This window comes from Lepisma saccharinum, chromosome 29, assembly GCF_977018435.1.
Source record: "Lepisma saccharinum chromosome 29, izLepSacc3.1, whole genome shotgun sequence".
Taxonomy (NCBI): domain Eukaryota; kingdom Metazoa; phylum Arthropoda; class Insecta; order Zygentoma; family Lepismatidae; genus Lepisma; species Lepisma saccharinum.
In genome coordinates, this window is record NC_139257.1 from 46,012,444 (window position 1) to 46,031,066 (window position 18,623).

An 18,623-nucleotide genomic window follows, 5' to 3' on the forward strand; every position below is an offset into this window, starting at 1 on the left:
TTGTAATTTTTCATCAATAAATTGTTTCCAAATAAATAAGTTCGGATACTTTCAGAAAGGACCCTGTACATTTCCAGTGCAGGGTTCCCACTAATGTGGAGTTCCTGGAAAACGCAGGTAAATTAACACTAGAACGACTAATTTTTAGAACTACTTAGAATAACTGCAGCTGTCATTTTGACCGGTATTAGAACTTAGGTGACTTCGCAATATATCTGTAAAGGAAATTCTAGGTATTGTATAGTAATATAATACATAGTTATATAATTTATTGAAATTATTCTACACATTTTTTTGCAAGCAAAAATCTTAATATACAGTCCTTGACAGACATGTTCCAATGGTGACGACGTTTGCTACTAGTTGTTGTTTCCCTTCCACAGGAAGAACTGCGGGACGCTGCTTTGTTGCACAGTACAGAGATCTCAGTTCGTTCACAAGGTTCAAAATATAGCACCATCGTGAAATATGCGAAGAATTATATGCATGAAATAAAATCCAGGTTTATTGCCGCGAGGTTCAGAATGTTATAGAATATATAGACAGACCACCTTCTTCATTCCACTCGCGTTGTGTACAGTCTGCTCATTTGATCGAGAACATCCACACCACACATTTTACAGTTGTAAAATTTTACAGTTTCTGGAAGCTTCTTTGCGTCGCCCGCAATTTCAACATATTTGTGTAGGGTACTCAAGATGCTGACATTCTTTCTTGGCTTGCATTGGTAGACAGTGAGAGTTCTTTCGCCGTTCATGAGCACTATCGACAAAAAGCGTTCTTGAGTCGTATCTTTGCAAATCGGCAGATCATCTCGATGATTTGGTCACATTGTGCCAACAATCGATGTGTTTTTGGCACTCAGGGTGTCCGCAAGTTTCTGCGATGTAAAAAAAATTGTCCTTTGTGACATTTCTTCCCTTTGAAAGGAACTGATTCATGAGTTTCAAAACCACGTACTCGCCAAGCTGGAGACTCCTCTCTCTTTCTTCGTCTTTTCCCAGATACATGAAACCATTCAGGAAATATTTGGTCCCAAGATTCACAGCCAGCCAGAATTCAAATCCAAATTTATCTGGTTTATTTGCCATATATTGGATGAACTTGCAACGTGATTTGCACGGCAGAAGTTGTTAATCAATTGTGATGTTTTCACCTGCTGTGAAACAGAGTTGCGCATTTTCAACAAAAGCCGACCATAGCTCAGAAGCAAGGGCGAATTTATCGTTGATAAGCCGAGTCGAATCTGTTGATTTTTGGTGAAATCACAGGAACCGAAGAATTTCCTTGAAGCGGTCGCATGACATCATTTCAGTGAATATTGGAGGTCCCCACTGTTTTGACCACATGTCATTCACGTCTAACGAAGAAGTACACATGGCTTCTCGTGATACACTCCATGAATCAGATTTCAATTGGCGATGAGCTTCTTCTGTAGTGCACTTTTGAATATGCTTCCAACATGGATTCAAAAAACAACAAATGCCATGATGAAGCCTCGTTCCCTCCAATATTTATGTTTGCATAGGAAGTAGGGCTGCCCTTTTTTCGTTCAACACGTTTTGTGAACTAAATCTCCCAGAACTCCAGAACTGCTGCCTTTATCCAGTATTTCCACTTGGTTCCATCATGGGCACAAAGATTTGCTGAAATAGTGGCATTACGTTGATTTAGAGTTGCATCGGAGGTATCTGTGCCAACAAAGTCTGTTTCTTCGGAGGAGCTGACGCTGTTTTCTGCAACTTCATTCTCACGTGGAACCACAATATCTGCATCACTCGAATTTTCATCAAGTTCTTGTAAATGTGCTATATACATTCTTCAACAGTTAGAAACTTTCTACGAGACATCGTATCTAAAATGTATGCAGGGAGTTGGGACCCACCATGCTCACAATGACTTCTGGGTTTGAGACATGCGCAGCAATGTGAAAGGATGATGCAACATTACATGCTTTACAGAAGGCACTCATGTGAAATCTATATGACGGTCATTTTGACTGCTGTCGTCGTTCTAGGTAGATCGTTGATTTTCTCGCAAATTACAAAACTTGCAAAAATTATCATTTGGAATTTAATTAACCAATCTGGGGCGCTCCAGTCCCCGGAGATCAAGGTGGAAACCTAATGGTGCCACACGAAGCCTTGATCATGACCTTGACGTGGTCATCTGACAAAGTGGAAACTGGGCCACTGATAATCCTACCTGGCAACTTTTTGTATATAGAGGTCCTTGTGACCGACAGACGCGGTGGTGCCTAGGCCACCTAGAATAATCCTCCAAGGCAACCATTTATAATTTAACAGACTACACGCTACCCTGAAGATGGAGGCAGATTCAGCCTCCGAAACGTAGGTAAATCTCCTTAAAAAATAACAGTGGTTAAAAGTCCAAAAACTAGAATGAATAAATCACCACTGATTAGCTACAAAGAAGAATTAATTAACCTAAAAAGGACTAGAAAAGTCTAAAAATTACAATGGACTGGTGTTACCAGTTTGGGTGAAATTCGTTTTGAAACAAGCAGTGTGGACAAAATGACCGCTCCCGTCCTTCTAGTGTTGACCTGCGAATGAAGTCCTGGAAAAGGAAGGAAATTTTGAACATACAAAAATCTGGAAAAGTCCAGAAAAATCAAGTTTTTTTTTACTTTCCAGGACTTGAGTGTGATACTACTTTTTCTGCATAAAATTATTTTCATAGTTAATTTATTTTTAACTGTGTTGAATAAACACTATTTTCTTGACTAGTAACTGTAGTTAATACTTACAACTTGGTTATTATGTAAAGCACTACATTCATTGGAAAATTGCCTGGAATGGTAGGGTAATTCATTTTGCCAAAATTAGTGGAAACCTTGCAATGGTACTTCAGCAGAAACATTTTTCTATTTGAATTTCACATAAAGAAATATACACATTTAATTTTTTTAATTTTATTTGAGAATCAAGGAATTTATGCAAAGAATTAATAAATCATCTAAATCTTATCTTGAGGGCTATGATGCTGCATAAGAATAGTATGAATATCCAAGCCACACACACTACATAGCCTTCCCAAACATGATCGTCTGAAAGAGTCCAGTCACGAAGAATGATGTTTCTTATGGAATCAATTGGCATTGTCATGGGCAAACTGAGGGCGAAGTATCTCCAATTATCAGACATCCCTGTAATAGGCCACATTACACCTAAAGAAGAGAGAAAAAGGAGGCTGTGTGATTATTTGCAAACATGACTTTCTCCGGAAAATTACTTTCATCAAGCAGATAAATCCAGCTAGCTAAAATACAACTACAGGGTGGCTACTGACTGGGAATTCGGCATGATTTTTTTTCCAAAGATGTGAAAAATTGCAACTTTCATTAATCCAAATTCCATTCAATTTATACATATTTATAAATACCCAGAGGTAAGTTTTTAACAGTTTAGCATTTATTCAATACGAAGAAAAAGTTATTTTGCAAAATTGAAAATAACTTTTTTTTTTTGGCAAATTTTGAAAACAATGAAAATTAAGAATTGTCTTTAAAACCTTTCTGCCTGCACCTTACTAAAATTTCATCAAGATTGGACGTTTTTATTTATATAATTTCAAAGAAAGCGATAGTTTTTGCAAAACTTAAAAAAAAAAATGGCATTTTCTTTGTTCTCACAGCGATCAAAAATATGACATACTCGAAAACAATTGGGTAGCATAGATTAACACAGAATTGAATAAGCTAAATTTTGATGCAACTCTGTTTTTTTTTAGGTCTACTGGTTAACTTGTAATTGGAGCCCAAACTCGAGCATCTATAATTTTTAATATGATTGCAGTAGCTAAATAAGGTCATAATTCAGGATATTGAAAAGATAAAATTAACCATACCACTTAAGCATATTACTGGGTAGAAGCTCCCTATTGCTGCTTGAATTGCTGAAGTTTCAGTTTCACAGCATGAAGACATCAAAAAACCTGAGGAATTAAAAAAATGAAGTTACCACAGATTCTTTGATTCAATGTTGCATACACACAACCAAATAGTCAGGGATACCCTTGTTAAAGATAACTTGGGACTGGGCCCTCTAATTATTATTTGAGTTTAATTAGGTACCTTGGCTCCCAAAATTTGTCCGTATGCCGAGAATATGACAATTATTTTTCAAGAATAGTATACAGCGTGTCCCGCTTACATGTATAATAAAAGAAAAAATCACAACTTTTTTATTTACCAATATTTTTTGTCCAAACTTTGTACAAACATGTAACAACTCAAATTTCTTTTTTACAAATCAAGAAAAGTAGCGCACTTCCACATGTGAACCGTTAGTGGCACGGCAAATATCAAACCGGTTGTCAGCCTCAAGCCACACGTTTTGAAGCATGTGCGGGATAATGTTGCTTACTGCAACCACAATTCTTTCACGCAAGTCTTGCGAATCTCTGACTGGTGTACAGGAAACTTTGTCCTTAACACACCCCCACAACAAAAAATCACACAGGCCTGGTGACCGTGGGGGCCATTCAATAAAATCCGAACCTCTTCCTATCCATTTTCCATTGAAATGCTCATCCAGGAAGTCTCTAATGAGATTTGAGAAATGAACCGGTTTCGTGTAACTGTTTTTCCCATTTCTTTATTGAAATGTGCGATGGAACTACTACTTTAGCACCCAAACCATAACGTGAACGAAATCGTCTCTGCACAAGTGTCACAGATTTCACTTCAGACAACGTTAAAACACAAAACACCTTTTCTTGTGGCGACCACATGACGAATGGCTACTGAGGAACTGATATCAGTTTTCAAGACATTCTGGCTACTGCGCATGTGCAACTACCACTGAATGTGTTGCTAAAAAAAATTCTGAGTCATTCTTTAAAATGAAACAACAATCACATCATTCTGACAGTTTGTTTAGAAGTTATGAATTTTTCTTTTATTATACGTATAAGCGGGACACGCTGTAGTTTGTTTCTGAAGAGAAGAAATTGCCAACCATGAAACTATTCATTATCCCTATGAAAGTTTGTGTATTCAAAGATGAGATGATGCAAGCTAGAGAACATACATATATGGATCCAAACTTTCCAAGTTCCCATCAGTACATGTCTTGTTGGCAAGATGTCATGAAATGGCAACTTATCTACAGGGTGCTCCACAAAAAACAAGGAAATTTGTTTGAGCTCATTTAATATTACTGTACCTTTGTTACACTTTGCCATATTCAATTCAAATGTTCAAAATGCTTCCCATGGGCTGTTACACAACACCGTAGATGGTGTAACCAACTTGCAGTGGCATTCTGGATAGTTTCAAATGGAATATTGTTCCAAGCTTCTGTCAACACAGTTTTTAAGCAGTCAATGTCTGTTGATTCCTCTCTGTATTTGAACTTGGTGTAACAGTATTGACGTGCACTGAGGAGTAGCTAGTCTAGCAGAGATAGATCAATCAATCTCACATCTCTAATTATTTTCAAATCACAATACTTATTACCTTAAAGCCACATTTCATATGCAACACTTTTTTTTTTCATGCGCTTCTCGTCCCTCGGTGTGATCCGCGGGCAAAGCTGGCCTAGCTCGCTCTTCCTCTGCCTAACCAGTTCCAGGTAGAAAGGGCTGCCTGAATGAAAAGTGAAGACTTCTGCCTCTACCTCCCTTGCCCCTTCTGTAATGTTGAAAGCACATGCTTTCAGGTCCCCCAGTCCAGGGGTGTAGTGGTGCCAGGGTGGGCCAGGGCATCGCTCCAGTACTTTTTCTAACCCCTGAGACCACCCTGGTTCTTTATTTTTGTAACAACTATTTTTTCCTTTACAAGTCTTCCTTAAAATATATGTAGGCCTATATCGAAAACATATTAACTGATATAATAAAATACATCTACTCTGTTATGAATAGCCAGTAAAAAAACCTGGTTTACTGTTTTTTCATCAATAAACCGCAACTCTGTTTTGCCCTGCCAGGAGACTGCACCGTAGCACATGATTGATGGCTGTTGCTTATCAATTTCCACCAGCAGATCATTCTCTGAAATTTTTGTTTTAACCTTAACAGCACCATAAATGCGCTCATTTTGCCAGTTCAAAGGTGCATGAAGACTGAAACTCGCTTCATCCGAAAACCCTATTTGTTTCCACTTCTCGTGTCCTTCGAAACATTGTATCAGAGACTCACATTTTCGTTCTCATGCTACGTGATGTGCTTCAGTAAGAACATTGCATTTTATTCTCCTATAGCACCTCAACCCCAAAAAAGGAAAAAAGGAAATTACACATTCACATTACAAATAATAATCTTCAGTGAGACATTAAAACAACAAAATAACACATATAAAATAAAATAACTTTAAATTTCCTGGTTTTTTGTGGGGCACCATGCAGTTTGGATATGCATAACATGACCAGAAATTCTGGAAGTCGAAGTTGGACATATGTACTCTGCAAAAATCATCATAAATTAATATCATTATACATCAGAGAAATGTATTCATCATCATAATATCATACATACATGCATATATGTCCTCCTCTGTGGCAATGCAGTCTAAGGATCCGTCCTTTGGACTCCAACTGTGGGACGGCATGGGTTCGAGTCTGCCTGTGTATAGGACTGGTGGCAACCACCATCGTGAGGAAATTGGGGAGCTACGAGTGAGTAGCATAACCCAGTCTCAGAAATGTCCTATAACAGCTGGTGTTTGTCGTACTGACCCAATGTCACCCCATTACCCGTTGAAGATCTCCACACCTCTAGGTAGGTTTGTAGGAGGGAGGCTGGCAGTCGGGAGATGGGCCTAGACCCTTCAAGGGCTGTCGAGCCACAGGTTATTATTATTTACATGCATATATACCAGTGCATAGAGTAAGCTAATTCTTTCAACATTAGTGCACTTTACATACTGTATTTCGTAGATGAACAAGTGGGTATTTTGAATAAATTCTCTCAGGCTATCGACCAGGTCAATTCTGGAAAAGTTTCCGAGCTTTCGAGAGCTAACGTCACTCTCATCTGGTCAGTAAATTGACCTGGTCAGTAGCCTGAGATAATTTATTCATCATTCGTCGCCAGGAAAGTTTCAAGACTTACTTCAGTGAGTCTCTCACGTATTTCATTTGAGGAATTATAAAATTTAACTCAAGTCTGTGGCTATATTTCCTTCAACCCAGGAGGGGAGATTATTGTGACTGTCATTCACAATTTTATTGTCACGATAAAAATCTTTGATAAGAGGAAGGAGAATTCATTATCACTGTTACTGTTTTAATTATGTATTATGGGATATATAGTGTAATACACCAACTCGTAAGTTGATTTCTGTATTTTATTTCTTAAAACAAATACTATATTTGTACTAGTTTCTAATTCAAAATAACAGGAACAAGGAAGTTCTTCAAAATGCAACACTGCTCATTCAGCTAATACTAAATTGAACTACAGTGCGTAGCTGTAGCTTACAATAACCAGCTTTAGACGTCTTCACTCACCAAAAGCAATCCCGCAAATGCCTGTTAGAATGAGCATGAATAAAACCAACCAAATACTTCCTTTGATCGCCACTTGGAAAATCAGGAACATAAGTACCATCACAACAGCTATCTGTCCCACAACGAGGACCATAAACACTATAGTATGGGCCAGTAGAATCTCTACGTTAGTTACACCTGTGAAGTAAATAATGTTTTATAATATCCATGGATAAGAAGGCAGAAATTTATTCCAGAATTCTTCCCAATGTCAGCAGAGAATTCTTGAGAGCTACAATTAGATTTATCGTAACAAAGAAGAATGGACATTGAGGATGGATACATCCACCCTAAACTTACTTGCAAATAAACTGACGCTATCAATTTCCCTAATTTCCGAGCATTCCACGATTTCTTGCTTTGTAATTTCAAGCATTGTCACTCATATTAAATATGTTATAACATTTTCCTGCTGATTGTAGTCTGTCCCTGGGTATTGTTCATTCTATTATGTGTTGGTCATTCCATTATTCCAGCAGAACAACACTGATTCCATTTGCTTGACTAGTTCTTCAGGCAAACAGAATTCATTGCATCCTCTATCTAAAAGCAGGGAATGCTGGAATTTCACTTGTGTATTGATATTTTTAATGTCATTTAGTTCTCATCTACTATCTCCTTTATTATAATTATTATTTTTTTTTATTTATTGACTTTCTAACCACTTTTTCTCTTTGTTCTTTTCTTGAATTTCCAAATTTTTCTCTGCAGTGTATCAGATTTTATGCTTTGTTCAGCAAATCCTGTTTTTGCAATTCTGTTGTTTATCTACTAAATTCTCCCAACACATTTATTGGGAATTAGTTACATTTTAGAGGCAGGGATACCCTTGATTTAGACCTCAAGGGCAAATGAAATGTTAATCTTGTAAATTTTTTGTTCATCTTCAACTGGCGAGACTGATCATTTGTGCATGTTGGTGTGTTTTAACTTGTCTGTTCCAGAGAAAATCCCCCGTGGTAACCACACCCTACCATTTATGTAACTTTTTATAGCTGGCATGTGGATTTTAATACATTTTTGTCTCATTAGCTATTCTTATGTGCGGTGACAACAATACATGTGATGTATGGAAAATAAATGTGTGTAAAATTGTTCATTATCAAGTCTTGGGGAGGGGGTGTAAGGGGTGATTTTTACATGATTACCCAAATGTAAACCTCACTTCCACAGAGTCCACCCCAGTAACTGAAATGTTGCAGGGCAACAAGGCTGCGGCATCTTGACCTACAGTCAGTATGATCTTCTGTAGGGTTGTGTTCTGTCCTTATATGTGCTAAGTTCATTTTGGCAGCCTCAACTTTTAACCTGGCTCGGTTAATATTAGTATGCCCAAATGAAAAGGAGACCTTTGCTGTAGCAGCGTTGTATCTAATCGAAGAAGGTAAATATGTTTGCCGATAGATGGGGCGGTGTTTGTCCCAGTTTGCATGAAGCGAACGGCTTCGCCTGCTGTTTCCTCAGTTGGCGAGAGTTGTTTTGCGCGGACGGGTGCATTATGGATTCCTCCAGATAAGTGCTGAGAACTGTAATCCAATTTCTTCACGCAGAAGGCAACGATGAAGGACCTCTACTCATCGACTGGCTGGAACGGGGTGAAACAGTGAATCCTGAAAGGTACTGCAACACATTGTTGAGCCTTAAACAGGGGGATAGTGCTGCTCCAGGACAATGCTAGGCCACGTGGCCAAGAAGACCCTCGACCTGCTGAGAACATTTCAATGGGAAGTCCTCACACATCCTCCATACAGCTCCGATATTTCCCCATGTGACTCCCATATCCTCGGCCCCTTAAAACAATTACTGAAAGGTCAACTGTTCACCTGTGACGAGGAAGTGCAGAATACCGAGGAACTGGATCCGTAAGCAACCCAGGAGTTTTGACACTGAAGCCATCCACTCCCTTCCTACGCACTGGGATCAGTGCATCAATATCAATGGCAATTATGTGTAGGTATCATGTTACACATTAACTGTAATTCACATATTATGTACTGCAAATATTCTGTAATATAATATTCTTTAGATATAACCGTAGTCTCCTTTTCATTTGGGCATACCTATACTTCAGAAAGAAGTATTGATTTTAGCTATGCACATATAAATGGGTGCTGACAAACCCAAATTTCCATATCAACGAGCTTTCCCTTAGGCAATATGTGGTCAGTGTATAGAGTCCCATCACCTATACTACAGCGGACTCTTTTTAATTCAAACTCCAAAGAGACACGAAAACAATTCGAACTAACAAAAACATGCATCATTATACAGTGCCTTTCACTGTTGAGTCTTCCGTGAAGCAGCGGCTAACATGCTGGGTGGTGGGAGGGCGTCTGCTGGCATTTAGACCCACAGCTGTATGCTGACTGCTGACCTTGGCACTGGATGCTTCAGTGCTTCATTATCCAGATAGCTGGTGTCCAGTTTGCACGTGTTTGTGAAGTGTTAAGGTGTTAACAAGTGTTTTAGATTGTTTTGTTTTAGTTTACTGCTGTCTAATAATGCCACGTACAATTTAAAACAATGCATTTTTATGTACGACTCTTACGTCATTACGAATTCTTGTAGGTAAGTCAGAAGGCATTTGGCAACAGAATTCCCAGATGTTCCTGTTCCACACAGAGACAATGTTCGAGAACTTATGAGCCAATTTAGGGAGACAGTGTCTGTTCTTGATAAGAAGCAAAGGGTTGAAACTGCGTGTGATTACTGGGGAGAAACTAGACAACGTTGGGGCATGATTGGAACACACTTTTCAAAAATCTCTCCAGCGCCATGCACAAGAAACAGACATTTGCATGACGTCTGCATGGCAAGCTACCAAACTTTTAAACCTGAAGCCATGCATTAGAAGAATTGAAAGAAAATATCAGGAGAGTAATTAAAGCAATTTCGGGAGAGGAACTAATACTTGTTAGTGAAAATTGCCTTAAAAAATGCCGTAAATCTGTGGAAGCAAGAGGACATCATTTTCAACACCTCTTGTAACAAGGTACGTGCTCATTTTAATTTTAACTGTCCGTGTAATTGTACGAGCTTCTTTCATTACATAGCTATTGGTTCCATTTACGCTGATGTAGCATTCAGTTTGCTGGCAGACACGCTCATGCTGCCCAGTGTAATAGCTGACACTCCGCAGAAGACTTGGCCGTGAAAGTCAATGTAGATGATTTCAAGGGGAATAAACTTGTGTTAAATTACCGAGTAATTCGAATAATCCAAGTTCAAATTACAAAGAGTCCTCTGTACTTCTTTTCAAGGTGCTCTCCAATTGTCCAATTGTCCTCACTATTGTGAGGTCAGTACTGGGTCAAAACCAAAATTGTAAATCATTACAGGGTGTTACTAAAGTTCGTTTCCAACGCTTAGGAGGTGATTCTACAAGTGAAAATAAACACAAAAGTTCATGTGATGAAATGCCGAAAACGGCACCCATTTGGACTTATTGAAGTGGGAAAATGTGTGAAAATTATGTTTACAAGCAAATAGTGGCACAACGAAACACCTGTCGTGTCGGCCGAGGATTTCATTGCATGCATTAATGTCGCCGCAGCGACGATAGCAGACATCGCGGGGTTGTTTGCTCGCACTAGACAATCATTGATTCGGCGTTGTCATCTCTGCGTGGAAGTTAATGGCAGACAGTTTGAACATGGTCTGTGATATGGTTCCCTCGGCACCTCCACTCTGCATGCAGTGAACATGTCGACACATATGCAACCTAGCGCAGCACCACCACCATCTTTGCTTTTCTACGTAATGGTGATGTCCACTACGGACATTCGCTTTCTTCTTGGTTGTCAGTCTCCACATATCACTTTCCGTGGATAACACATCTCGCTAAACCCTTCCCTATCCCCATGACTTCAACAGACTCATTCGCTTCCTTTGGGGAATCCCTTGCGCATCAACTTCACACATCTGCCAGGTGCTTTTTTGAATAGAGCATGCCACATTTCTTTGTGGAACGCCCTTCACCGCAGTCATATGGCTGGCCGTTGTGCCACTATTTGCTTGTAAACATAATGTTCACACTTTTTCCCACTTCAATAACTCCGAATGGGTGCCGTTTTTGGCATTTCGTCACATGAACTTTTGTGTTCATTTTCACTTGTAGAATCACCTCCTAAGCATTGGAAACAAACTTTAGTAACACCCTGTATATATATTTTAAGAAAGAAAAGTACGGAAATAGTTCATGCCAGTACTCTTGAACCCTGTTAGTGAATATACAGGGAGGTTATTTCAGTCGTTCACCGCCAGAGTGACGGCCGTTCGGCGGACTCTTCATGCAACAGGTCCCGGCAAATTGCATTACAGGAAGTCCGTAACAGAAACCGCTTGTTTTCTAATGTTTCCACTTTTCACAATTACAGTTACAATTACAATTGAAATAAGCACGTACCTTGTCGCAAGTATGCTGGAAAAGGTGTCCTCTCAAATACAAATATTTCTGGCACCATATTTCTGACATCTAATCTTAATAGTTTTTCTTGTATGTACGCATTGCTTGCATGATACAATTATTTTCCTGTAGTTTACGGTTATTACAAGCATAAGAAAACAGTTTTTTCTTTGTGACGTTTCAGGAGAACACACGCTCCTTTCATCAGACATTTATTTTCATTTTGACTAAAGATACAGTTATAACAATGGTTAGTAATTTTTAAACAAAAAGAATCTGTTATATAATGGATGTTGTCAATGGTACATTGTTGTAATATAGCAACTTAACTGTGAAAAAAGCAGTCTATTTTTTTTTTTTTTTTTTTTTTATTTTTTTTTTTTAAATTATGAATGCCAAATATCATCAGGTAATTCAAATTCATCATTGTTTTCACAAAGTCTCTTGATGTTTTCTGTTACATTAAATTTTAAAGATGGTGGCTTACTCCATTTGTGAAAAAGAAAACTCCACACTGGATCTATGTTACCATTTTCATTATTTAATTTATTCCAGTGTTCTTCTGCAATGAACGAGGCTTCCCAGACATTCAACTCTGTGTTTCCCGTTAATCTTTTTAAAACCCTTCTCTTTTTAATCAAATGCTTCTCTTCGATGATATGAGTTGACAAACCTGTTCTTGGGTTTAGATTTATAATGTCCAAATCATGTTCGTGCCATCTTATTGCCATTTTCCTTGCTGTTTGTCCCACATAGTCTTTTGAACATGAACAACTTATATTATATATTCCTGTGGTTTCCACATCTGGTAGCGAGTTTCTCATTTTGAATTCATTAAATGTACATTCCAAACTTCTTGGTGATTTAAAAACAATTTTGAAATTAAAACTTCTAAAAATTTTTGCAATTTTATGTGAGAATCCCTTGTGGAATGGAATGCACACAAATTTCTTTTCAACAGATTTTTCATCTTTGTCTGTATTTCTCTTTTCCTTTAGTTTTCTTGCAAGTTGTTTTTTGATTTGGTTTATTCTGTTAGTGTGAAAGCCATTTTCTTTTGCTATATTAAAGAGCCTTTCTTCTTCATTTTTGATATCCTCATTATTAGAACATAGTCTTTGTGCTCTCAGGAAAAAATTTAAAAATATGTTATCCATTGTTATACGCGAATGTTCTGATTTGGCATGGATGTATTTTTCCCCCGCTAATTTTTTTCTATGGACTGATGTTTGAATTGTTGAGTCAGTTGTCTTAATTTGCAGATCAAGGAAAGAAATTACATTGTTATTCATGGGTTCGCAAGTGAATTTTATGCGACGATGTGATTCATTTAACGATTTAAATACGTCCATGATGGTGTTCTCATTTTTAGCAATAATTAGCACATCATCTACATATCTGATGTAGAGAATGATATCCGCACCTATCTCATTAACAATTGGAGATTCTATGTAATGAAGGAAAATGCTGGAGATGATTCCGGATACTGGGTTTCCCATTGATAGACCATTATTTTGCTGATAGATTTTGCCATCAAATATAAAGTAATTGTAATTTGCACATACAGTAAACCATCGAACCATTTCCCATGATTCTACTGGGTTAACCTTCATCTCAATAAGCCATCTGTGTAATGCATCTGTGGCACCTTCTATTGGGACACTAGGATATAAATTTTCAACATCAAAACTTGCAATATGATACTCACTATTCCAAACAATATTTTTTAGTTTCTGTTTCACTTCATATGCATTTTTAACACTGAATGGTGTTTGTTGTTTAATTATAGCAAGTCTTTCAACTAAATATTTGGATAGTTTGTATGCAGGATGTGTGAAAGTTGCAATGATGGGTCGTATTGGAGTTCCCGGTTTGTGAGTTTTTGGTAGTCCAAAGGCAATCGGCAGGGTTGAATTTTTGACAATGAGTTTTTTCTTCATTTCTCTTGGTATCGTGATACTGCTTTCAATTACTTTCTTTACCTCATTTATTATTTTAGTTATAGGGTTTCGAGAGGTTTCTGTGAAATTGTTTAATTTGAAACATTCTTCCATTTTTTCTTTATAGTCCTTAATTCGGATAAGGACAGGTTTATTTTCCTTGTCCGATTTTATTAAGAAAATGTCGTTTTCTTTCAACCAGATCTTGAAACCATGAACTTTTTTTCCCAACCTTATATGCTCTTTCTCCCGTTCTGTGTATTTTGGACCTCTGTTAGTTCTTCTGTTGTATTCAAAACTTAAACGTTCATCAAGAGCATCATGTGTGAGACTTCGTAATTTTCTTTTTTCCTCCTCATCATCTAAGAAATTCAGTGCTTTCTCTATTGAAATCACGAAATCTTCCTTGTGTATATAAGCACTACCAACTGAAAATTTCATTCCGAATTGAAAAATTTCTATATACTCATCAGGTACCTCAATATCCGTAAGATTTATAAATAATCTGTTGTCAATGTTCTTAGTTTCTATTTTACCAGTGACATTAACTGCTTCCCTTCTTTCATTGTTGTTGTATATAACTTGTTCTTCTTGAATTAGCTGGTAGAATTTCCTATCAAGTCTCCTTTCTGAAAGCTTGCTGTAGTGTTCTACAACTTGTTCTGTAGCTCTGTTTACTTTATCCCATATGAGTGGGTGCAAAGAATTTGACAATGTTATGTGGAGATCATATGTCTTTCGAGAAAGGCTGTCCAATTCTGAGTACGAGTCCCTGATTAGGCGTCCTATCATTAACATTTGTAGCTTTCCTTTAAAATCACTGGTGTAGGTATTACGAGTTCGAACTTTCCACTTCAAAAAATTTGGCACTATATTGTTTAACTTGCATCTTCTCAAAAATCTGATTCTCTGAAGTGTCGTTTGAATCTTGATTTGATATTTCTGGAATGTACGTACCTCTCTCCCCGTAATAGATGAATAATAGTTTTTCTTGTATGTACGCATTGCTTGCATGATACAATTATTTTCCTGTAGTTTACGGTTATTACAAGCATAAGAAAACAGTTTTTTCTTTGTGACGTTTCAGGAGAACACACGCTCCTTTCATCAGACATTTATTTTCATTTTGACTAAAGATACAGTTATAACAATGGTTAGTAAAAGATTCATTACATAGAATCTCCAATTGTTAATGAGATAGGTGCGGATATCATTCTCTACATCAGATATGTAGATGATGTGCTAATTATTGCTAAAAATGAGAACACCATCATGGACGTATTTAAATCGTTAAATGAATCACATCGTCGCATAAAATTCACTTGCGAACCCATGAATAACAATGTAATTTCTTTCCTTGATCTGCAAATTAAGACAACTGACTCAACAATTCAAACATCAGTCCATAGAAAAAAATTAGCGGGGGAAAAATACATCCATGCCAAATCAGAACATTCGCGTATAACAATGGATAACATATTTTTAAATTTTTTCCTGAGAGCACAAAGACTATGTTCTAATAATGAGGATATCAAAAATGAAGAAGAAAGGCTCTTTAATATAGCAAAAGAAAATGGCTTTCACACTAACAGAATAAACCAAATCAAAAAACAACTTGCAAGAAAACTAAAGGAAAAGAGAAATACAGACAAAGATGAAAAATCTGTTGAAAAGAAATTTGTGTGCATTCCATTCCACAAGGGATTCTCACATAAAATTGCAAAAATTTTTAGAAGTTTTAATTTCAAAATTGTTTTTAAATCACCAAGAAGTTTGGAATGTACATTTAATGAATTCAAAATGAGAAACTCGCTACCAGATGTGGAAACCACAGGAATATATAATATAAGTTGTTCATGTTCAAAAGACTATGTGGGACAAACAGCAAGGAAAATGGCAATAAGATGGCACGAACATGATTTGGACATTATAAATCTAAACCCAAGAACAGGTTTGTCAACTCATATCATCGAAGAGAAGCATTTGATTAAAAAGAGAAGGGTTTTAAAAAGATTAACGGGAAACACAGAGTTGAATGTCTGGGAAGCCTCGTTCATTGCAGAAGAACACTGGAATAAATTAAATAATGAAAATGGTAACATAGATCCAGTGTGGAGTTTTCTTTTTCACAAATGGAGTAAGCCACCATCTTTAAAATTTAATGTAACAGAAAACATCAAGAGACTTTGTGAAAACAATGATGAATTTGAATTACCTGATGATATTTGGCATTCATAATTAAAAAAAAAAAAAAAAAAAAAAAAAAAAAAAAAAAATAGACTGCTTTTTTCACAGTTAAGTTGCTATATTACAACAATGTACCATTGACAACATCCATTATATAACAGATTCTTTTTGTTTAAAAATTACTAACCATTGTTATAACTGTATCTTTAGTCAAAATGAAAATAAATGTCTGATGAAAGGAGCGTGTGTTCTCCTGAAACGTCACAAAGAAAAAACTGTTTTCTTATGCTTGTAATAACCGTAAACTACAGGAAAATAATCTAATCTTAGATTAGTCATCGCTACTTTATCCTCAGTTGTCACGACAGCGCCGGCAGCTTATCGGGGGTTGGGTGAGTTGTCAGCCGCGAGAGGGCGCTTCATACTGCACGTGTCGGCAGTGATGCCAACCGTAGGGACATGTCCCTAAGCATAGGGACTTTTCACTAAATTTCGCCCGTGTAGGAACGTAGGGACAGATTTTGCCAAATGAGGGAAAACGTAGGTACTTTTTTCAATCTTGGTAAATGACATTTTATGAATTAGTTTATCTGGATACTTTAGCGAAGAGGAGAAAAAAGAACTAACTAACAAATCTCCATCAGAATTTTGGAACATGTTATCGGTTACCAAAAACTTTCAAGGCAAGTTCCTTTTTGAAAACATTTCCACTCTCGCGAAAATAGTGCTAACATTGCCACATTCTAAAGCGGAAACGGAAAGAATATTTTCAATGTTAAGTGATACAAAAACAAAAAAGGGAAATAAAATGGGACCAGAATTGTTAAAGACTGCAGGAAATACAGCATCACCAACCAACATCTATCTCTGCACAGCAGCAGCATGTATGACTTCAAATAACATAATCAACAGTAAACGACTCAACGTTATTCATTAGGGGTGTGCGGGATCCTTTACTTTAAAAAGTCGTTAATTCTCGACGTTTTCTGCCTTGTAAGTTTCTGGAACTTATCGAAAATTGTAAGTTTTTATTCTAGAAATGCAAAAACAATCACTTAAAGTGAAAATGACTTGTAAAATTCGAGATTTCCAGTGCTTCGGGAAATTTCGAACATTTCCCGTCCCGAAAATTTTCCGACTTGGTCGGGAAATTGCAAATTTTTCAGTCCCGAATGTCGGGATTTAAAAAAATTACCGTCCCGATCCCGTCCCGACCCAAAAAATTCTGTCCCGCACACCCCTATTATTCATTAAGGCAAGAATTTACAATACCGGACCCTTCTGTAATTTCTATGCTACGTCTTATACTCACGAAATAATTATTCGTGATGATTTATCTCAAGTTAACATGTTGGGGTGAGGGGAAAAAATGTTAATTAACGTGTAGAAGTTGTAAAATAAGCATTTCAATTCTCGCAATGATTCTCCGTATACAAGTATGGTAGCCATATTTGTTGATATGAACAAATTACAATTAGTTACGCTGTCTACAGCGTTGCCACACTGTTGATTTCATACTTGGAGAGCATGGATTGTGTAAGAATAGCAGAAGAGAACAGTAAAAAAGTTGTTAATGTTATACAGATTGTTAGGTGGAGTGTGCAGGAGGGCTAATTAATAAACTTATTCATTTCAGTATATTGCCCAAAGAACGTGCTTACATGTGACAGCGACAATCACGATGTAGAAGAACTGATTTGATTACAGGTAAATTTGGCAACATTACATCAATCATAAAATTGCAGGATACTAAAATGGCATCTTCAATGATGTTAAAGTGCTACGAAAAAAATATTTTTTATCGGTTCGTAATCACAATTACCGCAAAACCATTCAGGAATAGCCCCACTGAGCATTCTCGGTAAGGTTAGGTTAAGTTAGGTTAGGCAAGGCAAACATAGTTAAAATTTGGGCTCGAAAAACGGGTAGCCCAACAAACCATTGACGGATAGCCCCACGAACCATTCAGGTACAAAAAAGGTAAAGTGTTCCCCTGTGCATAGCACCATGCCATGAAGGCGTATAGGGGGTGTGAGGGTAACGCCCCACACTTTCTTGATCCGGTCGTGAGTGGGGGTGATGTGATCAGCATCACGCCCCTGACCGCCTTTACCCCCTAGGGTTTCCCCCAGGTACCCATGTTATTCGACGCTGGGTAGGCGCCGGGGCCGCTTCCAGGTACGGTTAGGTTAAGTTAGGATAGGCAAATGTAAATTCGCTCCTTCATTAATTGTGGAAGCACCGAGCAGAAAGACTTGGTAAGTAAATGTGTATATTTTATTTTCTGTTTTGCATGCTCATGAGGTGATAATTTTTTTAGTCGCTTTACTTGGCGTAGGGACATTTGGTCAGTTGTAGGGACATTTTGACTACGTCTGTAGGGACATTGCCGAAAAATGGTTAGCAACACTGTCGGCTACCAGACGTCAGTGTACGTTCATGTTCACTTCTGTTTGCGTTTATCAGTACACGTGTTGCTTATACTGTGTTATTGTAATGTGCTACTCATGGCCAGTGCTTCATTGTGTGTTAATTGTTATTCATTCATTAGTTATGTCGTTAAACAAATATAGTCTTGAA

The 18,623-nt window shown here is 37.4% G+C and overlaps 1 protein-coding gene across 1 annotated transcript in view; it reads right to left on the bottom strand.

Moving 5' to 3' along the window:
* Nucleotides 1-2,933: 2,933 nt before the first annotated feature.
* LOC145981137 (ABC transporter G family member 20-like) overlaps nucleotides 2,934-18,623 on the bottom strand; it is a 73,637-nt gene continuing 57,947 nt past the window's right edge. The window contains exons 14-16 of the mRNA XM_083114248.1: nucleotides 7,473-7,649; nucleotides 3,871-3,957; nucleotides 2,934-3,190 (exon numbers count right to left, since the gene is read on the bottom strand). Coding sequence (XP_082970374.1) covers nucleotides 2,976-3,190; nucleotides 3,871-3,957; nucleotides 7,473-7,649 — 479 coding nt within the window. The 3' untranslated portion in view covers nucleotides 2,934-2,975. The remainder of the gene's footprint in view (nucleotides 3,191-3,870; nucleotides 3,958-7,472; nucleotides 7,650-18,623) is intronic.